Source organism: Chiroxiphia lanceolata, chromosome 9 (assembly GCF_009829145.1).
Source record: "Chiroxiphia lanceolata isolate bChiLan1 chromosome 9, bChiLan1.pri, whole genome shotgun sequence".
Taxonomy (NCBI): Eukaryota; Metazoa; Chordata; class Aves; order Passeriformes; family Pipridae; genus Chiroxiphia; species Chiroxiphia lanceolata.
Genome location: NC_045645.1, coordinates 14,630,038 through 14,653,056, shown reverse-complemented (window position 1 = coordinate 14,653,056; position 23,019 = coordinate 14,630,038). Strand labels below are relative to the sequence as shown.

The following is a 23,019-nucleotide window of genomic DNA, read 5'->3' as shown; positions in this document are numbered from 1 at the left end:
CTGATGGTCTCTAGGAGTTCTGGCTTGTTAGTGTTTCGAATGCCAAAGGCAATTCAAAACACTAATGAGTGAGGTGAGTGGCAGCTTTTTACTTTCCCTGTTTGTTTTGTTCTGTTTGTTTATTTTTAAATCTCCTGCCTCCTGCTTACCTTCCTAACAATAAAGTTTTTTTTGTTGAAAGTGAATGCCATTTTGCCTTGCTTAGGCTGCAGCTAGGTGTCTAGAACAGGTGTTTTTCCATGTCAGTATTTTGATGCATCCAGGCTCTACAAATTTCAGTACTTCTCTTGCTGAAATGTCTTTGGGACAGAATCTTCTCCCCATTCCAGTCTGAGCAATGCATTGCAGTGGCCTCATCTGTTACTAGAGCTTGTGGGTCTAAACGAAATTGCTACCAATAATCAAGATTTTGTGCTGTTAGCAGAGATTTTCTGTAATTTGTCTTTTCGTCAAACTGATGCTAATTGCATGAACTAGAACAGAGGATTACTGTCTTCCACTCAGGACAGAAGAGTCAACTTTTCTCCTGGTGTTCATCTGCAGAACTTGTTTGGGTTAGTGTTAGCCTTCTAGTGTATGCTCTGGGGCCCTGGGTAACGCAAGTGCTCTTCTGCAGACTTCAGAATGATCAGCATTAACTGATTGCCAGCAGTTTTGTGTCCCATACAATGTGCAATCTTTACTTTGTTGTGTGTAAGATGTTGGTGTTTTCTGAATTTGCTGGTATTTTACTGATAGCTTTCTGGAATGTCTCTAAATCATACAGTTCCAGCACATCTGAAAATGAATTGTATTTTCCTTACTGCTCTGTCATCTGCCAGTACTTAGAGAAATCTAAGGTGAGAAACTTGAATTTAGAAAATGCGGATACTAATGCTCTGTATGTGGATAATTAGTTATATAAGGTATGAAGTGTAACAGGCTCATGGTCCCCTGAGGCCTTGTGCCTCTCTTCCCTAAAGCAGGTGAGGTACATCCTGTACCCTTGGTGTTGTGAGCCATAGTGAAGGCACTGTGGCTCCTCGCTCAAGCTCCAACTCCAACTGTCTCTTTCCAGTTTTAGTCGGACATTGAATGCGACCTGCCAAAGCCATTGCTCAGATAAATACTTGTTTGTGAGAGAATCCTCGGGGAATGAGGAAAAGTATTATCAACATAGATTATAATAACATACTTGTAGAGAGTACTTACAATTTCTAACTCATTTGAAGACTTAATTTCTGTAATGGAATCATAAAGCTTTCTTGTCCAGTATTGATTTTTTTATTGTTTAAAGCATATGAGCTGCTTGCTAGCTAGACTAGCTGCTTCAGCCCTACCATATTAGAGCAGGTCACTAATGTGTTGAAGAAACAGAAAACTAATGGCACAGAAACTAATGTGTTGTTTTCACCATCTGGTGTTCTGTTTTTTTTTTCCTCTTGGAAAAGAAAGATAAGAGCCACTTGCTGGACATTTTTACAGGCTCTCTATTCCACAGAGATTAAATTTAATGGCATATGTTGACTCTTAATCCTGCACATTAATACAGGTTTGAACACAGTTGCTGAATGATAGGTGGTCTCCCTCCAGCTACTAAGGAGGTGATGCAAAGTAGTGGAAGCAGAACTGGAGCATAAACTTTTACAAACTGGTCTGAAAAAAAACCTGTTGCTTTCCATTGTCTTGCTCTCTGGGAATAAGAAGCTTTGCTAATTGCTTATAGGACTTTACCAAAGGAGGAGAGAAATGGATGAGAAAGTGAGAAGGCTGCGTTAGGAAGAAACAGGCAAGAAGGAAGAAAATTTCCTAAGCCATCTTCAAGGTGAGCATTCAAGTGAGGGGGACAAGGTGAATAAGAGTTTGGGTTCTTATTTTGGGGGTTTTCTTTTTTTGGATAAAACAGAAAAGGTGCTGGAATGGAGCCTGTTTGGCATTTCATATGTAATGTTCATGTGCAAGGCTGTACCTAGGCTTTACCTCTGTCTATGTTTCATGCTGTAATTGTTACCAGGATTTCTGAGAAGTGGGGCAGAGACGTTCTGCTGATATTTTCTTTTGTCAGTTCTCCAGCTCTGAGCAGGCACGTGTGTAGCTCGGCACTACTTGGATATATGACTGCTCTCAGTAAATGATTCAGGTAGGTGACAGTGGGTCAGATCCATCTGATCACGGTCCTCAGATAAATTTGGCCTTGTAATACCTTCTACGTTTGAGTTTGAGCTCTTCATTGCAGAGCTGTGTGTGCTCGATCCTGCCCGTTGGAGATGACATGAGCCTCAAGGTTTCTGTATCGCTGTGTCGGGTGTGAGGTGGTTCTTGTTTGCTTTCTACTCTATGTTTAAAAGAACAGCTACATATGATGCCGTCTGTACTGTCCAGATCTGCTCGCAGAAGTTATTGCAATTTTATCTGTCTTGCTTGAATGATGATGGATCTTCTGATGGGCTTTTCGCGCAGCGCAGCCCTTTAGGTTTGTGCAGCTCCCGGTCTCGCTCGTGTGCCCCGGGGCTGCCCGGGCCTCGGGCAGAGCCAGACCTCCTCACCGGGGAGGAACAAGCGCACAGGAGAGCTTTCCTGCTCGGCTCGGCGCGGGCCCGGGGCAGATGCGGAGCGGGCGGGCGGCGCCGGGCCGGGCAGGGCCGGACGGGTTAAGGCGGCGCGGGGCGGGACGGGGCGCGGAGCGGAGCGGGGCGGGCGGGCCCGCTGTGCGCGGAGGCGGCGGTGCTGCTCCGCTCCGCTGCGCTCCGCACCGGGGCTGCCGGTGAGTGGGGCCGCGGGGGTGGGCGCGGGCTGAGCCCCCCAGCAGCGGGGCCGGGGCGGCCGCCACTCGGCGAAGGGGGCAGCGGTGGGAACAGCGCTATCGGGGGCCGGGCGAGCTCCGTGAGGACGAGCCGCTCCCCCAGTAATCGGGCAGGCAAAACTTTCTGCAGTTCTGTAAAACTCTCCTGAGCGCCCCCGGGCGCGCCCCGGCGCGGTGCCGAGGAGCGGAGCGGGGAGCGGGACAGAGCCCGGGGAGCGCCGGTGCTGCCGCTCTGCCCCGGCGCGGTGCATGCGGACGTGTGTATGCATATACAAAAATAGAGGTACTTCCTGGATGTATACACGTGAGCTTCCATACATCTGAGACCCCGTTTTGCACACCTCTGCATGCGCGTGTGTCGTGCCCTGCTGGGGCGCGGGCAGCTGGTACGTACCGCGGGGGGCTGGCACAGGCTCTGCTCGGAGGTGGTTTTTTTTTTAATAAGGCTTCCTAATCTATGCAATACGCCGAAAAAATACACTGCCGTTATTTAACACTGTATCTTTCGATTAATTCTTTCCCTTAACGAAAAAGGTTGGGGGGTGGGGGGAGTGAAGGAAGCACTTTTGTAGACTTGTGTTTCCAGAGGCCATGGATTTAGGTCTGTTCTCCCTTCTGTGATATGAACCTAGAAAGACATTTCTTCGTAGAGATTGGTAAGGTGCATTGCTGTAGCTTTGTTCTTTAAGCTGTGCTGAGTATATGGCATCTTAGATGTCCTTATGGTCTTCTAAGAGATGCAGTAGAAAGTGCAACTCAAATCCAGTTATATGGTGAAAAATCTAATTTCACTAAGCCTATCTGTCTACTGAAAATAAAAGTAAAAGCAAGCAAACAAACAAATTGAACAACCCCACAAAAAATCTGCACAATCAGTAAAGAAGCAGCAGCTCTTACCAGCAAGTAAACCTGAAAAATGTATTTAGCTTTTTTCCCAGAATGTTAGATGAAAGTTTCAAACAAATTAGACTGGCTGTGTTCTTATCCTCCGGTATTACACTGATCATTAACCATTTTGGAACATTCTCTGGTATAGTCTTTATGCTGTCAGATAATGAAATAAAATCTCTGATGTATAAGATTTGACACTGTAGAGAATATATTTCTCTTGTGTATTAGTCTTAAAGATTGACATACCTGCATTCTACTATTATACCATTAGGTTCATTTCCATGTCTCCAGCAAATATTTTTTTGACTTTGCCATTTCTACCAGTTCCACTGACATGTTAGCTGGCAAACCCAGGCTCTGAATCTGTTAACAGATCAGATACAATCAGGTGACTTGTTTTAATCAGCAGTTGTGTAATTCAGTTCCTCATGAGCTATGTGCTGAAAATAAACAGTAAAAGTTGACTTGGTTGGGACTGTGCTGAAATAGTCTGTGACCTACAGTCACATTCTGTAGGTTTGTGAAAGAAAGCTGATCTGTTGAATGGTAAAATGGAGCTGATAGCGATCAATGAGTGGACCTGGAAGTTCTGCAGAAATGGGAAACTTACTTTAGAAGCAGAACAGGTATTTTCTTCTAGGTATGTTTCACAATGTATAGGTTGTTCGAGCGACTTTTAAATATTTTAAATGCTGTGTCTGTTTCCGCATTATAGGATGACCTGCCAGCTCCTTCCAGAACCACACTTAAAGGAGACTAAATGAAGGCTTTGCAATGAAGTTTTTAGTTTGAACTCCATATATAGATTTAGTAAACCATAATTTCAGAAAGTCTTAAATTACTAAAGTCTGAAGTCTAAACTTGTGGTTGCTAGTGAGTTACTTGCTATCTGTCCCTAACAACTTTCTGCAGTGGATCAGAGCTTCCAAAAGTAATTTAGTGTGGTAGAGCAGCTTAGTACTAAAGGGATTTCAGCAGCTGGGACCCAGGGTTTGTAATACCTTGGTGGTATCTCCGTGCTTCACAGTTCAGCTGTCAGCCTCAGTCTGTAGCAGTTTGCAGAGGAGCAGCACTGTCACACACATGCACAGGGTGACACTTCTGTGCCCTGACAGTGATTTTTAAGCCATCAGACTGTGTGTACAGAGCACTCTGGTCTGTGGCTGGCGGTACTACTTCCTCTCTCTCCAACTTTAAATATTTAGTCTTGAGATTCTATATTTTTGGTAGGTTTAATTCTTTTCTTAAGACTCTTTTTTTGTACCCTATAGCATTGGTATTTTTTACAGGATGAATGATAAATAAAAAAAAACCTTAAATGTCTCCATCACTGAGATCTAAGAGTTGCCAAAGAATCATCTTGATTCCCTTTACCCCACCCCTTTCCTAGTCCAGAAGATGACACCATTAAAATGGACTCTTACTGGAAATATCTGGAACCATGCTGTAAGTATAAGTGGTGCTGTACTTTCCATCAAGGCTTGGAGAGAAAATGGATGGAGCACTTTGCTCTCCTTATTCAAAAAAGTATTGAAGACCAAGGTAATGAGGAATGCTTGATTTGAGTTCAGGTAGTTATCTGAAATTTGGGATACTTAAGTTAAAATATATATATATATATATACACCCCCAACCAAAAGCTCAAGTAGATTTGCTTAGTAATAAGTAAGTTCTCTGGATGAAAACTTATTCATTGAGCCTTATAGTTTTTTAACTTTAACTTTTTTTCTCCCCGATTTTTAAAGCTGAATTTTAAAAATGTTTTTTAGAAAGTATATTCTCAGGTCCTTGAAGTGTACCATGTAGCATGCTGTTTCAAGTATAGGCAGTGCCTGCAGAATTTCTGTAATAAACAAAATATAAAACAGTTACTTCTGAGATAACTTGTCTCTGTAAAACCTGTGAAATGAATGTTGGCTTCCATTGCATCCTCTAATAGTACCAGATAAAAAAAAGTTTTAGTTTAGATGGAGATATTTCTGCAGAACTTTGTGTTCTCTGTTCTTCTTTTCAGTTTGTTTCTCTAAATTGATTTTGGTTATATTATCAATTAACTATTAAAGAATTAAAAGTGAACCAGAATACTTACTTCACAAAAACTCCTTCTCACAGTTACATATTAACATTTTTGGCCTCAGCTGTGTTACACACCCTTTTCTGCACTGGTATTTCTTTCTAAGCTGAGGTGACCTGAATGGGTTTCTTGGGTTACTGTGCAATCACTTGGCTGTGTTTTCCTCCGTGGCCATACATGTACTCAGGGTGTGGAGGGGAACAAGGAACCCATTCCCTTTCTGAACTAGTACTATTTGTGTATATAGCTTTGGCTGCCCAGCACTCTGACTTCCTTCTGCCTGTGCCTTCATCTTGGGAATGAGGTGAGAGAGAGCTTTTCAGTAATGAGAAAAATACAAGCAGCACTGGTGGTTTATCCATAAGAAGAGGATGGGACAGAGAGTGTTCGTGTCTGACTTTGGCACAGGGTGCAGGCAAGCAAGTCCAGTGCTGCAGGGAGCCCGTGGCAGGGGCTGCACAGGCAGCAAGCCTCCAGGCACTCCTTTTGTGCTGCTGTGTCAAGGGCCATCTGCTGCTTTGTAGGATGTTTAAAAAGCCTAAGCAGTATGTGCAGGTAAGCAATTGCTGCTGCTTGATATTTCTCTGCAGTAACAGCTTGCATGCAAAGTGACTCTCCTTGTTCTGCCGCATATGCCTGTGATCAGCCAGCGTGATAAACTCAGCTTTCTGAAGAGCAACTTTTCTAGTAAGTTTCAAAATCTCATAGAGATCTGCATTTAATACCTCGTCCTTGCTATTAGAGGAGGGGAGGCAGGGAGGTGAAGTGCTCAGGCAGAGCTGGCAGCCTGCCTGCTTTGCAGGCTGAGCCTGGGCACAGCTTGCTCCTCTGCACTGTCCCACGGACCTGCCCGGACTGTACTGGCTTTGTGATCTCTCCTGTTCCAGAGCGTATCATTTTGGATACTGAGCTGCCCTGAAATTCTGCACAGAAGTTCCTGTGCTGGGTCAGGAGAACCAGCAGTAAACCAGGCTGGGGTTCTGCCTGGGCAAACATCCCTCCCTCTGGCCTAGGCTACCTTTCAGCCCTACTGGAGGGCTTCACTGCTATTGTCCTCCTGTAGCTTCAGTCTTGCTCTATGGACTTTTCACTCCATCTGCAAACTCAGCTTGAATCCTCTCACAGTAGCTTTCTGTGCCAACCCAGGCCTGTCTGTTCCCTTCCTCATTTATACAGGAACAGGGCAGAAGCCATCAAAGTCCCCCAAACTGACGCCAACCCTTCAATAAAGTTGTGGCCAATATATTGAAACAACTTGGTTTTTAATGGACAGGAAAGAGGCAGAAAACCACAGGGGTGTGCCATGAATCACATTATGGCTTGCAGGCTAAATTTTATAATGACCTTCTCATTAAAATGCTATTTGTGTTTTCCTTCAGAAATGTCTGGATTAACAATGAGTAACTCAACTTAGAGTTGATTTACAGGCCAGATTTAATTTTGAATCAAAGTGATTAAAAAGGTAATTTTAATCACAGTTTTTGGATCAGTAAAATCCTTGACTTAAATAACTGATAATAAATTTTATTCTAAGTATACAGATTTTTAGTAACTTTATTGAAGCAAACTAGATCCTAATTGAATAACAACCATTAAAACATATTAGCTTGCAACTAGCTGAACCTTTTGTCCAAAGCATTATTTAGGTGATATTTTATTTCACAAACTCTTTACTTAGACAGCTAGTGTAATATATTCCTACATATTCGTGCAAATTCTTGACTTTAAGAATGGTGAAGAACGTATTCTGACTTGATATGAATTCCCCCTCAAAAAAACAAACAAAAAAAGCTTGAATGTTTACTCAGTGGTAGAGGAAGACACACTTTACAGTCCATCAGTTTCTGATCTTTGTAGCCACTATGAGTGGAACTGAAGTAATTAAATAGATTGAAATAAAGAATCTTTTAGACAAGGGTATGCTTTTGCACTTGCAAAGTTTTGATGTATTTGCCTGCAAGTGACTTATGGCAAGCTATTAGTTCATCTCAGCTGTAGAATATGCATCATGTGATTACTGCTGGAGGTCTGTATGGTGGGATATGAAACACTGAGTGGCATGGAAGAGGTAAATAGAGATTGTTTCCTGTAAAAATCCAAGAACTATTAAGCTCATGAGAACCAATTTCAAAGCAAAATAAGGCAGTTCTTCATAAAGTAAGTAGCAGACTGGGAAGCTCTCTGCTGCAGACTCTAGGAGACTCTTTTGCCTTTATAAGTCTAGACTGACAAGTTTAGCTGTTTTTCAGCTAACATTGAACAGCATTTTGCCTGAATACTCAAATTTTTGTGTACTAAATAAATAGATCTGAAATATGTAATATTTAAGGGTCCTTTTTTTTTCTTCCGAAGTTTAAACCTGTCCTGAGAAACATCTCTGATTTTGCTGCAGAAGAGAAGACCTGGAGAAGAAAGTGCTGCAAGGACATGTGACATGCCAAGAAATATGGGATATCCTATCACTCATCTTATGCCTGGCGTGGACTTGGGCAGGATCACTGAGGATTCAGCTGCATAGCTCTGTCATGGCTGCACAGCTCCCTTGAGACCAGGCTAATTCTGCTGGAAGGACTTAAAATGAAGGTGTGAAGTAAACCACTGTCTGCAAGGCCCCTGGCCTTATAAGTGCTTTCTGTGCCCATGCTGGTACAGACAGCCAAGGGCTGCTTTTCTGCTCGGAAAGACTGGGATGTAAACGAGCTCCAGTTCAGCTGCTGTTTTGATGCAGCTTCCATGTGGAAATCTCCACGGACTACCCTGTGACCCTGAGACCTCAGCTGGATGCTTCTCTACTCGTTCTTGCCTTACCTCAACACCTTAAGAGATCTCTTTCGAAATCATTTGAGCTCTGCTGTGTGACAGTGAGTGTTTGTAGTGTGGTTATTTTGGTGAAGAATTATGGATGTATAAATATTTTTTTTCTTTGGGTACTACTTCAAATGAGGATGAGGTCTAAATAAGCCAAAGTATTTAGAATAAGTCTGTAGTTGATATTTTGGATTTCTTTAAGGTTTTCTCCAGATGAGATGTAAAAGGCATCTGCAGATTTCTTTACTCTCCTGTCACTGCAAGCAAGAGATTCACCTGTTGAGATGATTACACAGCAAGATACAACATGTTTGGAAAACCTTCCCTATAATTTTCACAGGTTTTTGTTTGGTTGTTTTTTTTTTTATCCTGCCATTCTTGCCCAAAATGCTACTTCTATTTGTAGGCATTTGGGCTGTTCTGTAAAAGCTTCATGTCAAGCTCAGCAAGTCCTTTGCTGCCTTGGTGGGTTAGAGCAGAGCCATCTTGGCTGGCAGTGTTCCCAGCTCTCTGCTGCTTCAATAGCTGTTGCCTGCAGCTCCTTAGGGGCTTCTGGTCACTTACAGACTGAATTTGACTTTTGAGTACTTCCTTGGTGAGAATGGAGAATGTACTGACTGCTTAACTCTCCCATATTGCCCTGAACAGGGAGCAGTAGGCGTTGAATTCCAGTTGACTATTGCAGTGGATCTGCATTGCTGAGGCTTTTTTATTTTTAGATGGAGGAATACTCTGTAATATTTCAGCAAAAGGGATGATTTACTTGTTTCCTTCCACTTCTTGTCCTTAAGTAATTGTTCTTAGTTCAACTATACTTAAATTTTATGCTTTAAGTAATATATTCCTTCATTTAAAAGTGGCTGGCTGGGTTCTTGAGGATAATGGGCAACGGTGACAAGTGGCCTGCTTTCATGTTAACTGCTAGGGTGGGAATCAAGAAAGATCAAGAAAAAAAAGGCTGAGCTATTTCAGAAAAATTAAATATTAAATGAAATATCACTTTGCTGAAAGTATTAATTATGGAATAGTGTAATTTGATTTAAAATTAGGTAATATAAATATTACATGAGAGAAATAAGTAGCATAACATAAATGACAAAAGATGAACCTTTTTAGCTTAAAGCTTGGAAGGAACCTTTAATGTAAAAATGGCATGTTATGTAGCCTGCTGGGGATTGTTTAATTTCCTTCCCAGTCCCTGGAGAGATAAGATATAACTGTAAAATAACCACAGGGTAATAATAGACTAAGTGAACCTGATGTTTATCTGTCATCACTTTTAGCTGCAGAGGTGAAAAGCTTATGCTTTTTGTATCTTTCTGCCTATAACTGCTTCTTCTAGGTTTTTTGGTGTTTGTTTGTTTTTTTTTTCCAGCACTACTTAGTCTGTCACTCTGGCACTCATGATGGCCTGAGGCTCACGAGGATCTTTACAAAAGCTATTAGCTTTGCTGCCTCTCCTGAAGCTTTGTATCCCTGTACTTCCTCCTGTCTGTCCTTACAGTCAGACAGGTTTGCCACTCTGTATAATATCTAACGTGATTAGGATCTTGTGCCATGGCTGCATTCCTGGGTTTTGCTAAAACTATACTGTATCTATTAATGAAGTAATTGTTAAAACCTTTATTCAGATGCTGGCAACGAATGTGAGGGCCAGTGACAATCAGACACAAACTCTGGCTACTAGGCTGTGAGACCCTGCATATGGTCCAGCAACCATGAGTAATTGCTGTCAGGTCTCCTGTGTAAATTAGTCCAAGTTCAGTTTGGTTCATAATAAAGGCAGTGAAACTGCCAAGGCAGCTGACATTGACCTTGCCAGAGTAGCTAAAGTGTGATGTAATCTGGAACACAGACTCCCCTTTCCATTGCCATGTTTAATAGCCCTGTGTCCAAGATACTGCTGAGTGGGTATAAGAAATAAACTCCAGCACAACTGCTGTTTCTGGGGCTTGCTTTATCCTGCGGTTGGATATGGAATTGGGTTTTGGTTTTGAAGACAACTGGGCTATGTGGCGCTCACAGGGCTCTGGGTTTACAGGCCAGTAAAATAATCCCTGACTTTAGAATAGTCAGATATCTAGAATATATTTTTCCCTTTTCAGCACATTTGCTTAAATCCTCCGGCAGTAAATAATAGGCATCTGCTCAGAATATATATGCCTGTAGTATCTTATATACATACTTTTTTTACATTTATTAATATATAATTAAAACCCAACAAATATTTTTCCAGTAATAGACCTTTTATTGCTTAGTCAGTAAAATGGAAGAGTTATGATTTATGTTTCCCTGTCCTGACTGGATACACTAAGAAATGGAAATAATGATGGGGCTGTGGCTCAAACATGGGATTTTACAGTAAGAATGGCTTGGCTGTTGCTCAGATTTTCTCTGTGACCTCTAGAAATCTGTCACTTTTAACCTCTTAACTTCCCCTTTGTTGCCTGTACAGTATGACTGCTAGTGCAAGGGAACTGTGCTGGGGTTTTGTAAGCTGGTGAGTCTTTTAAAAATTCCTTACTCATCCAAGCATCATGCACTGTGGTCCTCCATTGGGCAGAATACTTTCTTCTGCATCAGCCCTGTGCAGTTTGAATTTTTACTGAAGGCCTCAAGATATCTACCCTCTCATGTCCCTGTCACAACCCCTTGTCCCCTCAGAAAGAAACTGTTAGGTGTGGTGATTGAAGCAAGGACTATTCCCTAATTGTTAACCCTTCTTTCTTTTTACCTTCCACACTTCCTAGGATGCAGGGGCTCTAATCCAGGATGAATGAATGCTACTATGATAAGCGCATGGACTTCTTCTATAACAAGACAAAGACGGACACAGCAGATGAGTGGACAGGGCCACAGCTCATTGTTGTTCTGTGTTTTGGGACATTTTTCTGCCTCTTCATTTTTATTTCAAATTCATTGGTCATAGCAGCTGTGGTCAAGAACAAGAGGTTTCATTTTCCTTTTTACTATCTTTTGGCCAACTTAGCTGCTGCAGACTTCTTTGCTGGAATTGCCTATGTCTTCTTGATGTTCAACACTGGCCCAGTGTCCAAGACACTAACTGTTAACCGCTGGTTTTTGCGTCAGGGTCTCCTGGACACCAGCCTGACGGCTTCCCTGGTGAATCTCCTCGTCATAGCTGTTGAGCGGCACATGTCAATAATGCGGATGAAGATCCACAGTAACCTCACAAAGAAGAGAGTCACCTTTTTAATTATATCAATTTGGGCCATTGCTATTTTCATGGGTGCTGTTCCTACCCTGGGTTGGAACTGCCTCTGTGACATTACTGTCTGCTCATCCCTGGCACCTATTTACAGCAGAAGTTACCTGGTATTCTGGAGTGTCTTAAACCTGGTTGTCTTCTTCATTATGGTAGTGGTTTACATAAGAATCTACATGTACGTCCAGAGGAAGACTAATGTCTTGTCATCACACACTAGTGGATCCATTAGCCGTAGGAGAACCCCTGTGAAGCTCATGAAGACTGTCATGACTGTCTTAGGTAAGAGATGACAAACCATGGTGTGGCAGGCTGGCAGTGCCAGTGGATGGGTTCATGTTGATTTGGTTTAGCTGCCTTTTTTTTTTTTTTTTTTTTTTTTTTTGAACAAACAAAAATCCCTCAGCCCTCATGATGGAAAAAACCCTCACTGAACTTTAAAGTGCTGGAAGCATTTAGACTGTTTGCTTTAGATAGTAAAATAGCTCTTCCACGAAGCAGAAACACAAGGTAGAGGACTGGTCAACACGTAGAAGAAAAGTGTCTCTCTTGTGTAGGCACCTTGTTACAAAACACTAATTGCTGTGTTGTTTGTTTTTTGGTTTTTTGAGGAGGGAGATACAAAATCACTTTGGAGGAAGGCTTCTGAAGATTCACAACTACATAGAAGAACATTTTCAAAGTTATGTTCTTGAATATTTGCACAAGGCCGTAAGCCCTAAGGTTGGATGTTGGTAGTTATCTTGGCTGTTTCCTGAACATAGAAATTTCTTCCCCCTAGAAATGCATCTTCCTTGGGTAAAGGAGAGGATGCCTGATGGGTCTGTGACTTTGACAGAGATTTGCTTTGCAAGGGGAAGATTCCCCTTCATTCTGTGTATATTGCACAGTGTAAAATATTTTCAGATGACGATGATACAGTATAACCTTAGATCTCTAAATCATAACATGAGATTTGACCTGGATTCTGCCCTAGAGACGCTTGATACTTGAGCAACGCAGATCACTTCCTCAGCTAGTTGTGATGTCGCTGTGTATTATATTAGAGATGGACAGAGTAGGCAACTGACTGTTGGAACAAATACCAGCTGTAGCAGTCAGTTTTCTCCAGAATGACTTGAATCTGAGCAGGATGTTTTCTGGAAACCAGGCCTGAAGTGAGCAGGGCTTGTGCAGCTCACTGCAGATGGAACTGTGGGTGCACCAGGACATTTGTGAAGCTGGGCTCTGGTGGTGGGTGACTCTAAAACCACGAATATGGCTTTACTGCTCTGACAACTCTTTTTGATGTTGTATGACCAGTATAGGAAACCTGGAGCTTTTGGGAAAGCTGGTGTCCACAACTGGGACAGAATTATGTTGTACTGCAGCATGGTAGTGCTAGAGAGGTCTGGGAGAACAGTGTCATTTTTCATGGAGGTGGGAGTTGCCAGGGTAGGATGTTAGGTTGAAGACACTTTCTTTTCCTTGTGGTTTTTGGATGCTGTTTGCACAGTCTGGTATCTGATTTTATTATTTTCTTCTGAAATAATAGGGCTGTAATATACACGACCTTTGTCTACCAAATGGTGTTTTAAAATGTTGTAGAAGCTGAAATCACTTAAACTGACCTTGGAAAAGAAAGTGGACTGATGGTTCAAACAAGTACAAGGTTCTCACATATACTTCTGTGTCTTTTGAAGTTGGCCTGTCCACTACCAGAGCCTTTCCTTTCTAAATCCCTCCACAGCTGTTCTTCCTTTTTTCCCCCCTTGATTTTATGGCATCTATAGAGAGTCAGTTTGGTGGTTGTTCCTGCCCCCTTGACTTGTAGACCGGAGTCTTTTGCCCCACTGAACCTCCCATGCAGTAAAACCTAAACCATCCACCTTGAAGGATAAAATTTGTCAAAAAAACTCTGAATTGCTCCAAATATGATCCTGCTCTAATGCATAAGCATCGAGTAGACTGTAGTTAACTGCTGCATTGGAAAGAGACAGAAAACACAGCACTTTTAAAAAGCAGTTCTCTGAGCATTTCTGTTGAAGGCAGAACTGCACCCAGCCAGCTGACATGGGAGCTGGAGGGACAGGGATGGTGGCTTGCTGTTTGCTCATCCCTTGTGGTCCTTTAGCCTGTGGCAAACCTTCAGTGCTTTGTGCTGCTGTGTGGAAATAAATCCCAGTTTAAAAGTAGTTTTCAATTTAATCTTTCTTTTATTAGGGAGTGGGGCCTTAGGACTATGAGTTGAAGTTCAGCATTAGCTTCCTCTTACTCACAGAATAAGGCTTTTCAGCTACAAAATTAAACTATAATTCAGGCAAAGCATTTAATGATATTGTGTACTGGGTGAGGCAAATTTAACTTAGAAAGTCTGAGTGCTACTTTAGAGATCATAATTTTGTAGATTTACTTTATCAGTCAGAAACAAAACCAAAAGGGAGCCTGCTACCAAAGAAGTCAAATTAGTGCCCATGTTGCTGGGTGTACAATCTAATCCAAGCTCCTGTGTCAGAGGAAGTGTATCTTTGCATGTTCCTTTATATCAATTTTCCAAATTTTGACTCTGAGAGGCTTTTTATAAACATTTTTATAATAATTTTTTTCTAAGAATGAGAACTTATTTTTTTAAACAGTTTGAAATGTGCTCTCCTGTCCAAGTCATTCGAACACAGTGTGCAAAAACCAAATAGTGTGTTTTCTGGACTTCCCAATTACCACAGGAGTCACCAAGTGACCAAAGTGATTCTTGCAAAATTCTGCTTACATCCACTGATGCAACTATATGCATCAGTGCAGCTATATGCAGCACGTGGGTTTTGCCCAAAGCAGTTATTTTTAATGACTTGTTCCAAAACATCTGAAAATGCTTTGGAGTACATGCCTGATACAGTCTTCACTAAAAGCCTATTCCAAAATGCTGTGCTGGATAAAGCATGATAAACCCCAACATTCTTATTCATGTGCTCTATTGGTTTTATGGGATATTCAGGACAAAATCCAGCTGCCCTGCTGCTGTATGGAAGGAGGCTGTGTGTAGCTGGGCGCTGCTGGCATGCTCCTTCTCTGAGCCTCTTCCACGTCCTTCCTTGGGAAGGCTGGGCTGGGCTGCCCCTCCAGCAAAACATCCCTGTCCTTTCTAGTTGTTCTCTTCCCGTGGCCCTACCTATAAGAGTTAGGGGAGTTGAGATTTCAGTGTGATTTCATGAATTCATGGTGATCACAGCTGCAGGTGGCTTTTTGCACCACCCCTTAGGCTTGGATGGCCCCTTCAGAGGCTGGGAGTCAAGTCGCTGTCATCTGTGTGTTTCTGCCATAATCCCCAAAGTAGTCCATTATAGCATAAGAGCAAGGCTTTCTCTTTGGCATGCTGAACCACAGGTGATTATCTAGTTAAACTGGAAGATGTGAAACCTAACAAAAGGGGCTAAAATGCTCTTGAGCTGACCTTGTGGCATAATCCCGGCTAAGCCTGTGACTGTAGCTTTGAAGAAGAGTGGCTGCAGGTATGCAGGTATGTGATTTTCTGAACCTGGCAGTGAGGTTCCTGCTGAAATAGCAGCTTTGGGGTGGATGATTTTCAGTTTCAGTGAAATTATAGTTTAATTGGTAACTTGCTGTTTTAACTTGGTCGCACATGTGGCAAAGGCAGCTGGAAGCTACTGTTCTTTTTTTTTTTTCTCTCAGCATTGGCATGCTCAGGGACGGCTTTGATGTGCTGGATTTTATGAAATGATGCTGTTGAAGCATCAGTAATTCTCCCAGATCCACAGGAATTAATTTTCAAGCAGAAATTATGTAATCTACAGGAAGATCTATGGTTAAATCTAATGAAATCCTCAAACTAACCTTGGGGCATTGTGACACCTGATCTCCAATAATCTGGTGCAAAGACTCAGGGTTGTTCTTCTAATCCATGTTGCAGCCAGACTGTATTTCATGTCACTTCTGTGAATTTTAAAGAGTCCTAGGAGTTATTTTTGGGGTGTGGCTCTTTTTCAGAGAGAGGAGCTCCTATGGGATAAATAGTCTGCAAACCAGAGAATCACCAAAGGGCCAAGACAAAGGTATATTTTTATGCTTAACCATGGTTCCCTCTGAAAGCTTGGTGGTAAAAATAACAAAATCTGAGCAAGGCTGTGAGTCTAAGACATGCCTTGCTTTCATCTCAGTAGTGCTAAGAGCAGGGTGTGAATCACTTGTGTTGTCTCCATAGACAGCAAAATGTATTTTTGGAGTGAAAGCAACGGCCTCGTGAAAACATTAGCCAGTAACTTGGACACTGTCACTGCATTGCCCCTGTCCTTGTCTTCAGTCATGGGAAATATGCAGAGAGATGTCTGCAGATGTCTTTTATCTTCCCTTACTTTTGTAGCTGAAATGTTTTATGGTTTTGCTTATATAGACAAAGGTATATCCTAGGAGTTCATGGACTAATCCTGCCTGCAATCTTGGAATTTTGTTTGAGGGAAAGATTTCTGCGTCTCTTGTTAAATGTGGCTTTTGGGGTCTCTTTCATCTCCTGGTAACTTCCATAAAAGCAGGGTTGGACCTTGCATGCTTTGTGGTACAAGTGGTCAAAATGCTTTCAGTGCCTGTTTTAAGGTGGGTTTGTTACCATCTCAATTTCTGCATGGAGCTGGTGTATCAGCAGCTCTGCCAGTGACCCTTGGTAGCTAGTGAAAGCTTTATGTACAAATACTTGCCAAGACACTTAACTGGGCACAGTATTGTCTGGGTGGTTGGATTCCAGTGCTTGTTAAACCTGATGGGATTTGCTGGTGAAGCCCAGGGCAATAAATCAGTGCAGTGTTTTCTCCATTGTAAACTATGAGAGAGCTGGTGTCAAAACTGCTTACTCAGCACACAGGAGCCAAACCAGTGTGTAGTACAGAGACTGACCAGGGAAAACAAGTGTTGTGGTAGCAGCATTCAGCTCCCCATGCCAGTGGGCAATGGAGGAATGTTACTGATGTTAACCAGTATCTCAAAACTAACACTATGAAATTAGTGCTTAGCATCACAAAAATCTTGGAACAGCAGAGTAGAAAATTCAGTTTCTGAAGAAAGTGATCTCTTGCCTTTCTGTTCGGTATTGCTTAGAACAGAGTAAATTGGTTGGTTGAATTTTGTCTGGAGTCCAGGAGCACGGATTTGCAGCAAAATCCATGATACCCTGTCCTGGACACATTTTTCAGCAATCCTAATGCTTACTAAGTCACACAAATTCACTTTATATACCATTATGACCTGCCCATCAGATGGGCAGTCTGTTCAAGTCCTCGATGGGGAGAAGTGTGCAGTGCTGCTGACATTGGCCTGCGTGTGCAGCACAGCTGATGGGTTTGCTGAGATACTGCCCAGTACTGGCCCTGGCACTGCTTGGGTCCTGCTGTAATCCAGGCTGCCCTCCCACTGCTTGCTTGCACAGCTGGGATATGGGAATATCAACAGCTTTAAAAAAAAATGAGGTGGGCTTGCTTGACCTACCAGAATTGTTGAAGAGATACCCACACCCACAAGAGCTTTTTAGTGTGTAGCTGCTATCATACTTATTTGTTGGATTATTTTCTTCTAAGCCCCAAAATGGGGAAACTGCTGTGATAAGTGATTGGAATTTCCTCAGTACATTGTTCAAACTGTGACTGTTGGGCAGAGTTGTAATTTTCTATTTCTGTATGTCAGACAGCAATTGTGGCTTGTGCTAAGTTAGTATTATCATACATATGGCTACTCATTCCCTGGACTGTGGGTGAGGGATCACGGGGTGCAGTGCAGGGGGGAGACCAGGGGGCAGAGGGGGCAGTCCAGGGCCCCTCTCCAACTCGTGGCCAATGGCTGCATTTGGTAGCCATGTGCCCCCTTCCCACCCGTCCTGCCCACACCCCTGTACTTATGGCGGTGGTGTGCAGGAACATGGGAAGATGCAAATGCAATATAGAACTTCCTTCTAAGCTGTGGGGTTTATGCTTTCTTCATGTTGTCTTCCGTCTAAGAGCTCTTCTCCCTTCTTTCTCCTTTCTTTATTTTTTTCTTTTTTTTTTTCTTTTGAGAGGCTGGTGGGAGAGGAGTGTGTTGTTCTACCTTGTCTTCCAGCTTTTATTATCACATTGTTCCTTGCAGGGGCTGTTGTCATTCCTGCCTTGCAGCTGAAACACAAGATCTCTGCTCCTCCTGAGCATGTCCTGCAGTTTCTTGCTATGTTTTGGGGAAATGCCTCTATTGCAGAGTTTTCTTCTTTCCCCACCACTGTATACTTACTTCCTCATCCTTTTTGTGTTTGGTTCCTCCCCCCCACCCCCTTCATTTCTTTACTGTAACTGCTACATCCTTTGGTTCACCTTTGCTAACTCATCAATTTGCTTTCTTCTCTTTTTTCATGTGTAACTGCATTTTTTTCTTACATCTGAGTTTTTGAGTCTCAAGTACCCAACATGCAGAACCTGGTAGGGGGCAGTGGAAGGAGGTGGGCTCTGCTCTGACCAGGGAGCCAGCAGTGCTTGTGTATTGCAGGCAGTGGCATACATCCTACAGTAGCTGGGGGTTTCCAGCTACAGCTGTAGTGTGACAGAAGACTTGTCTCTTCGGATCATATTGTGGCAGTGATGGAAGTGAACCACTTGGTATTTTCTCCTCCAGCACACACATGAAGAGAGGAAGTTTGTGTTTGAGTGCAGTTCTCTGCTCGTAAATGCTTGAGCTCTTGTTTATTTATCAGCATGGATAAATCCCTGTTGTTTTGGCCTTTTCCCACTTGTGTTTGAGGTGATGCTGTCAGCAGCTGGGTTCTTGCTCCCTGTGGTCTTCTGAGAGCTGTCCTGCCTCCTGTCCAGGGCTTGGCAGAGGAGCTGTAGTAGATATAATTTTGCTACTGTCATTAGAATTTTGTCCTCTCTTGCTTTTAGCATTTTTGTGTAGAATTTTGATGAACTCAATAATCTTGTAAGATGCAAAATACTCCAAACCCCTAAAAGTCTGAAGTCAGGTTTGGTTTTCTTTCTTTGTCTCCTTTATTTCTAGGTGCCTTTGTTGTCTGCTGGACGCCTGGCCTGGTCGTCTTACTGCTTGATGGTCTGAACTGTACCTACTGTGGAATTCAGAATGTTAAAAGATGGTTTCTTCTCCTGGCCCTGTTGAACTCTGTCATGAATCCAATAATTTATTCATACAAAGATGATGAGATGTGGGCTACCATGAAAAGGATGATTTTCTGCTCCTCTGAGGATAAGAGTCAGGACAGACGCTCATCTCGGATCCCCTCAACAGTTCTCTGCAGGAGCACGGATACCTCAGGGCACTACATTGAAGATGGCATTATTCAAGGAACAATCTGTGGAAAAGGAGATCTTGGTAACAAAGGAAACTCCTGAGCTATGCAAAGAACTGACTTGGCTGCAAAAGGAGAGGGGGAAGGGAGAGGTTTTGTAAGAGAAGATTGACTGGCAAAGCTAGTAAACAATATATCCACTTTGTTCCAGAGCCTCAACTCCAGTGTTAACAAAAGTTCTTATAAATAATTGCCTGATGGAAAAACACTTTGTAATGAAGAAAACTTTCTGTGCTGCCATCTTTCTCCTTTTTTTCTTTGAAGTACATGAAATTGTTTTTTCATGTGAACGGAATAAATACCTCTCTGAGACTTCTTGCGCATGGAAGCAAAATGTAAGCAATGTACTAAGACCCTCCTTAAGCTCCTATGGAGAAAATAAACCTGCCTGACTGCGCAGGTTTGGCATTCATTGAGTATTTATGCTTTGAACAGTTTCTGTGTATCTTGAGAAGGATTGTAGGCTTGGTTGGACAGAATCATGACCTGTTTTCTTGGTTTATGAAGTTCATGAAATAGTTCATGCTTATGTCCTTCTTCTTCCTCCATATCTTGCTTTCAAAATATGTAGTTTGATGGTTTATTAAAGCTATGCCAGAAACCTGGCTGTGATGGGTTAGCCAGACCAGACATCAGTGTGTGAGTATGTCTGACCGTGGATTGTCAGGATCTGAGAGTACAGAAAGCACAAAAGCCATTATTACTTCCTTAGTGGGGTGAGTGCTGCAAGGGGAGGCGTTGCACTCTCTGCTGCTGTTGTGTAGGAAGGTGTTGAGGGTGGATTAACAGAAAAGCAGTGAGGCTCATTATGCTCATTTCTTACTTCCTCAGATAATATCAAATGGGTGTGCTCACTCTTCTTTTACCTGCTCTGCCACTGAGAGAAATGAGGTCCAAAACTCTGTTTTACAAGGGTGAACTTTTAAGGGAAGTTTAAATACACATATATACAGGTTCAATCAGCTACTTAAAATAGAAATTAATTTACAGAAAAAAAAGCCTGAAACCAATTAAAACCCCTATAAGAGTACAGTATGCATTGGTTGTCAGACCTTGTCTGGACCACATTTAACCTCCAATTTGCAAACAGATCTTACTGGAATAGGTACTTGAGGAAGAGGCCATGAAACAGTGAGCAATGAAGGGCATTCAGCGTTGTGACTAATCAAATCTAGCACTGGTGAAGCCACAACCCAAACAGCTGAAGTTCTGACTCATGGAATATGCTCTAAGGGAGGATCCAGCAATATAAAGCTCTAGGGTAAGCTTTTAAAATTTAAACTTTTAAATTAAAAATTGGATTGTAGATTTCTCAGTACTCTAAAAACCTGGCTCTTGCTGTCTGGTTTCAGCAGCAGTGAGCTCCCTGTCTTAATTTCAAAAGGAGTTACTTGACTTGCCTCCTAGAGAAAATGTGATCCATGGTAGTAAGGCAGGTGACCACAACCAGAGGTCACTTTGAAAAGTTTTGGAAATTTTGACCACTTGGAATTGCCAGAAAACAACACCAAGAGCGTATTGTATGAAACTGAAAGATGAAAGTCAGCTGTGATTTGGACAAATTCCTCCTCTGGTGCAGCTTGAATGTGGATATCTGGACTGTGTGGGTCAAAAGAGAACCAGCACTTGGCACAAAGGCCAAGTAGTGGATTTGTAGAATGCACTGGGGGATTTCATAGCAGCCCTTAGCTTACAAACACAGCAAGGCTCTGTTTGGAGAGCTCTCCCAAAACATGCATTATCTCATAGGGATGTGGCCCGGTATTCAAGGTAGATGCTGTATTTGAGTAATGCTAAAAACCTCTACATGTTTTTTGCCATTATAATGCAGTTTTCTTGTGCAAATACTACTTCACTGCTTTGGTGTTTTGAAAAGTATGTAAAATGGTGCTTTGTAGAGGCAGTGGTGTGGTGGGTTGACTCTGGGTGGAGACCAGGTGCCCACCAAAGCTGCTCCATCACTCCTCTCTTCACTGGACAGGAGAGAGAAAATATAAAAAAAGGACAAGGAGAGATTGATCACTAATTACAGAACTTGGCTGGGGGCAAAATTAAATTATTACTAATCAAATCAGAGTAGTATAATGAGAAATAAAACCAAATCTTAAAAATACTTTCCTCCCAGCCCTCCCTTCTTCCCAGGCTTACCTTTACTCCTGGTCTTCACTATCTTCATCCCACAATGGTGCAGGGGGACAGAGAATGTATCAGTTCATCAGTCTCTGCCACTTCTTCCTCCTCAGGGTGAGGATTCCTCACACTCCTGCCCTGCTCCATTGTGGGGCCCCTCTCACAGTTCTCCATGAACTTCTCCAACGTGAGTTCTTCCCACAGGCTGCAGTTCTTCACAAACCGCTCCAGTGTGGCTCCCTGCCATGGGATGCAGTCTTTCAGAACAGGCTGTTCCAGTGTGAGTTCCCTGTGGGATCACAAGTCCTGACATCAAACCTGCTCCAGCATGGGCTTTCCATTTGATCACAACCTCCTCTGGGCATTCCCCTGCTCCAGCATGGGCTCCTCCACAGGCTGTAGGTAGCTATCTGCTCCACCGTGGGCCTCCACGGCAGGGGCACGGCTGTCTCACCATAGTTTGCACCACAGGCTCCAGGGCAATCTCTTCTCTGGTGTGTGGAGCACCTTTTCTGCCTCCTTCCTCACTGACCTTGATGTTGACACTGTGGTTTCTCTCCTCTCTTCAGCTACAGTTGCACAAGTTTTTTTCACCTGTCTTAAATACGTTATCCCAGAGCTACTGTGGTACTGGTCCCAGTACCACTGCTGCTGTTGGACTCAGCTTTGGCCAGTGGTGGGTCTGTCTTGGAGCCAGCTGGCATTGGCTCTGTCAGGAATAGGGGAAGCTTCTAATGTCTTCTCACAAAAGCCACCACTGTAGCCCTCTCTGCTACCAAAAGCTTGCCATGCAAACCCAACACAGGTGGCATTGCCAGGGTGTAGCATGTCCCTATAGCTACCTGCAGTGTACAGTTTGTCTTAGCTAGGCTGAAGCTCTGTATGCAAAGCTAATGGAAAATAAAATGCTGCTTCAAAATAAAATTCTTGTTTTGTTTCCTGTTTGAATGGTGATTGAATACCATTGGTGGGGAAATGTTGTTTCATGTTACCATGGGGCGGGGGTAGGAGTGGGGGATGTTTTAATAACATTTTCATGTTTACTAGCAATACTAAGCAGTGTATAATGTGGTCGAATCAGGCCCTGAAGAGAGCTTGGATGAAGATCTTGAACATCTGCAGCAGTAAACACTAGGTCTCTCCTGCAGAGCTTGGGATTCAGGTTGCACAATAACTACATGTGGATGATTTTTCCAGGTAAGCAGGAAAAGTTGACTTCTGTAAAGAACCTTATTTGTAGAGCACTTCATGCAGTAGACTCCTGGTCTGGATTAAAGTCTGAGAGGTATTACCAATCATTCTGCTATAAGTAAGTGGGAGGGTTTGAGGTCTCTTTCTGTTGTCTCATTAAAAAAAAAAAAAATCCCAACAAACAAAAACCCCCAAAAAAACCCCTCCAAAAGTCCCAACAAAACAAACCCTAAAAGCTTGCAAACTGGTGCTTGGAGAATGGTACCATTTGCAGTGGCATGCACTTTGTTTCTGCAGGAGCTGCTACCTCATGGTCTACTGCTATAAATTGCAGTGTGACATGACTGGAACAGGAAACTGATCTTGCATCAAACTTTCCTAGGAACTGCTACAGCACAGACTGTATAATGTTTCCTACATCAAACTGTCTAAACATTCACCTACTCACTTAGCAGGGAATTCCTTATTAACTCCATAAACATTTATCAGAATAGTTTGTCTCAAGGAAACCATTAAAGTACTATTTATACTTGAGTTAAAAAAAAAAAAAGGCAAACGTCAATTGGTGAAAGCAAGTTCTGTAGGGTTTCCCTGTTCATTTTTTCACTAAT

At 42.7% G+C, this 23,019-nt stretch overlaps 1 protein-coding gene across 4 annotated transcripts; it reads left to right on the top strand.

Annotated features, from left to right (window-relative positions):
* The first annotated feature begins 2,674 nt into the window (after positions 1-2,674).
* On the top strand, positions 2,675-22,141 carry LPAR3 (lysophosphatidic acid receptor 3). Of its 4 annotated transcripts, none has more exons than XM_032697155.1 (4): positions 2,675-2,743; positions 8,140-8,608; positions 11,306-12,063; positions 18,781-19,504. In XM_032697155.1, exons 3-4 carry the CDS (start codon positions 11,328-11,330, stop codon positions 19,128-19,130), a joined length of 1,086 nt encoding a protein of 361 aa, XP_032553046.1. In that variant the 5' UTR covers positions 2,675-2,743; positions 8,140-8,608; positions 11,306-11,327; the 3' UTR covers positions 19,131-19,504. The 4 variants fall into 4 exon arrangements, with proteins under 4 accessions (XP_032553046.1, XP_032553048.1, XP_032553047.1 ...); XM_032697157.1 differs by lacking the exon at positions 2,675-2,743 and adding an exon at positions 3,030-3,168 and having other exon boundaries at positions 8,140-8,330; XM_032697156.1 differs by lacking the exon at positions 2,675-2,743 and adding an exon at positions 3,031-3,168 and having other exon boundaries at positions 18,781-22,141.
* The last annotated feature ends 878 nt before the right edge of the window (positions 22,142-23,019 follow it).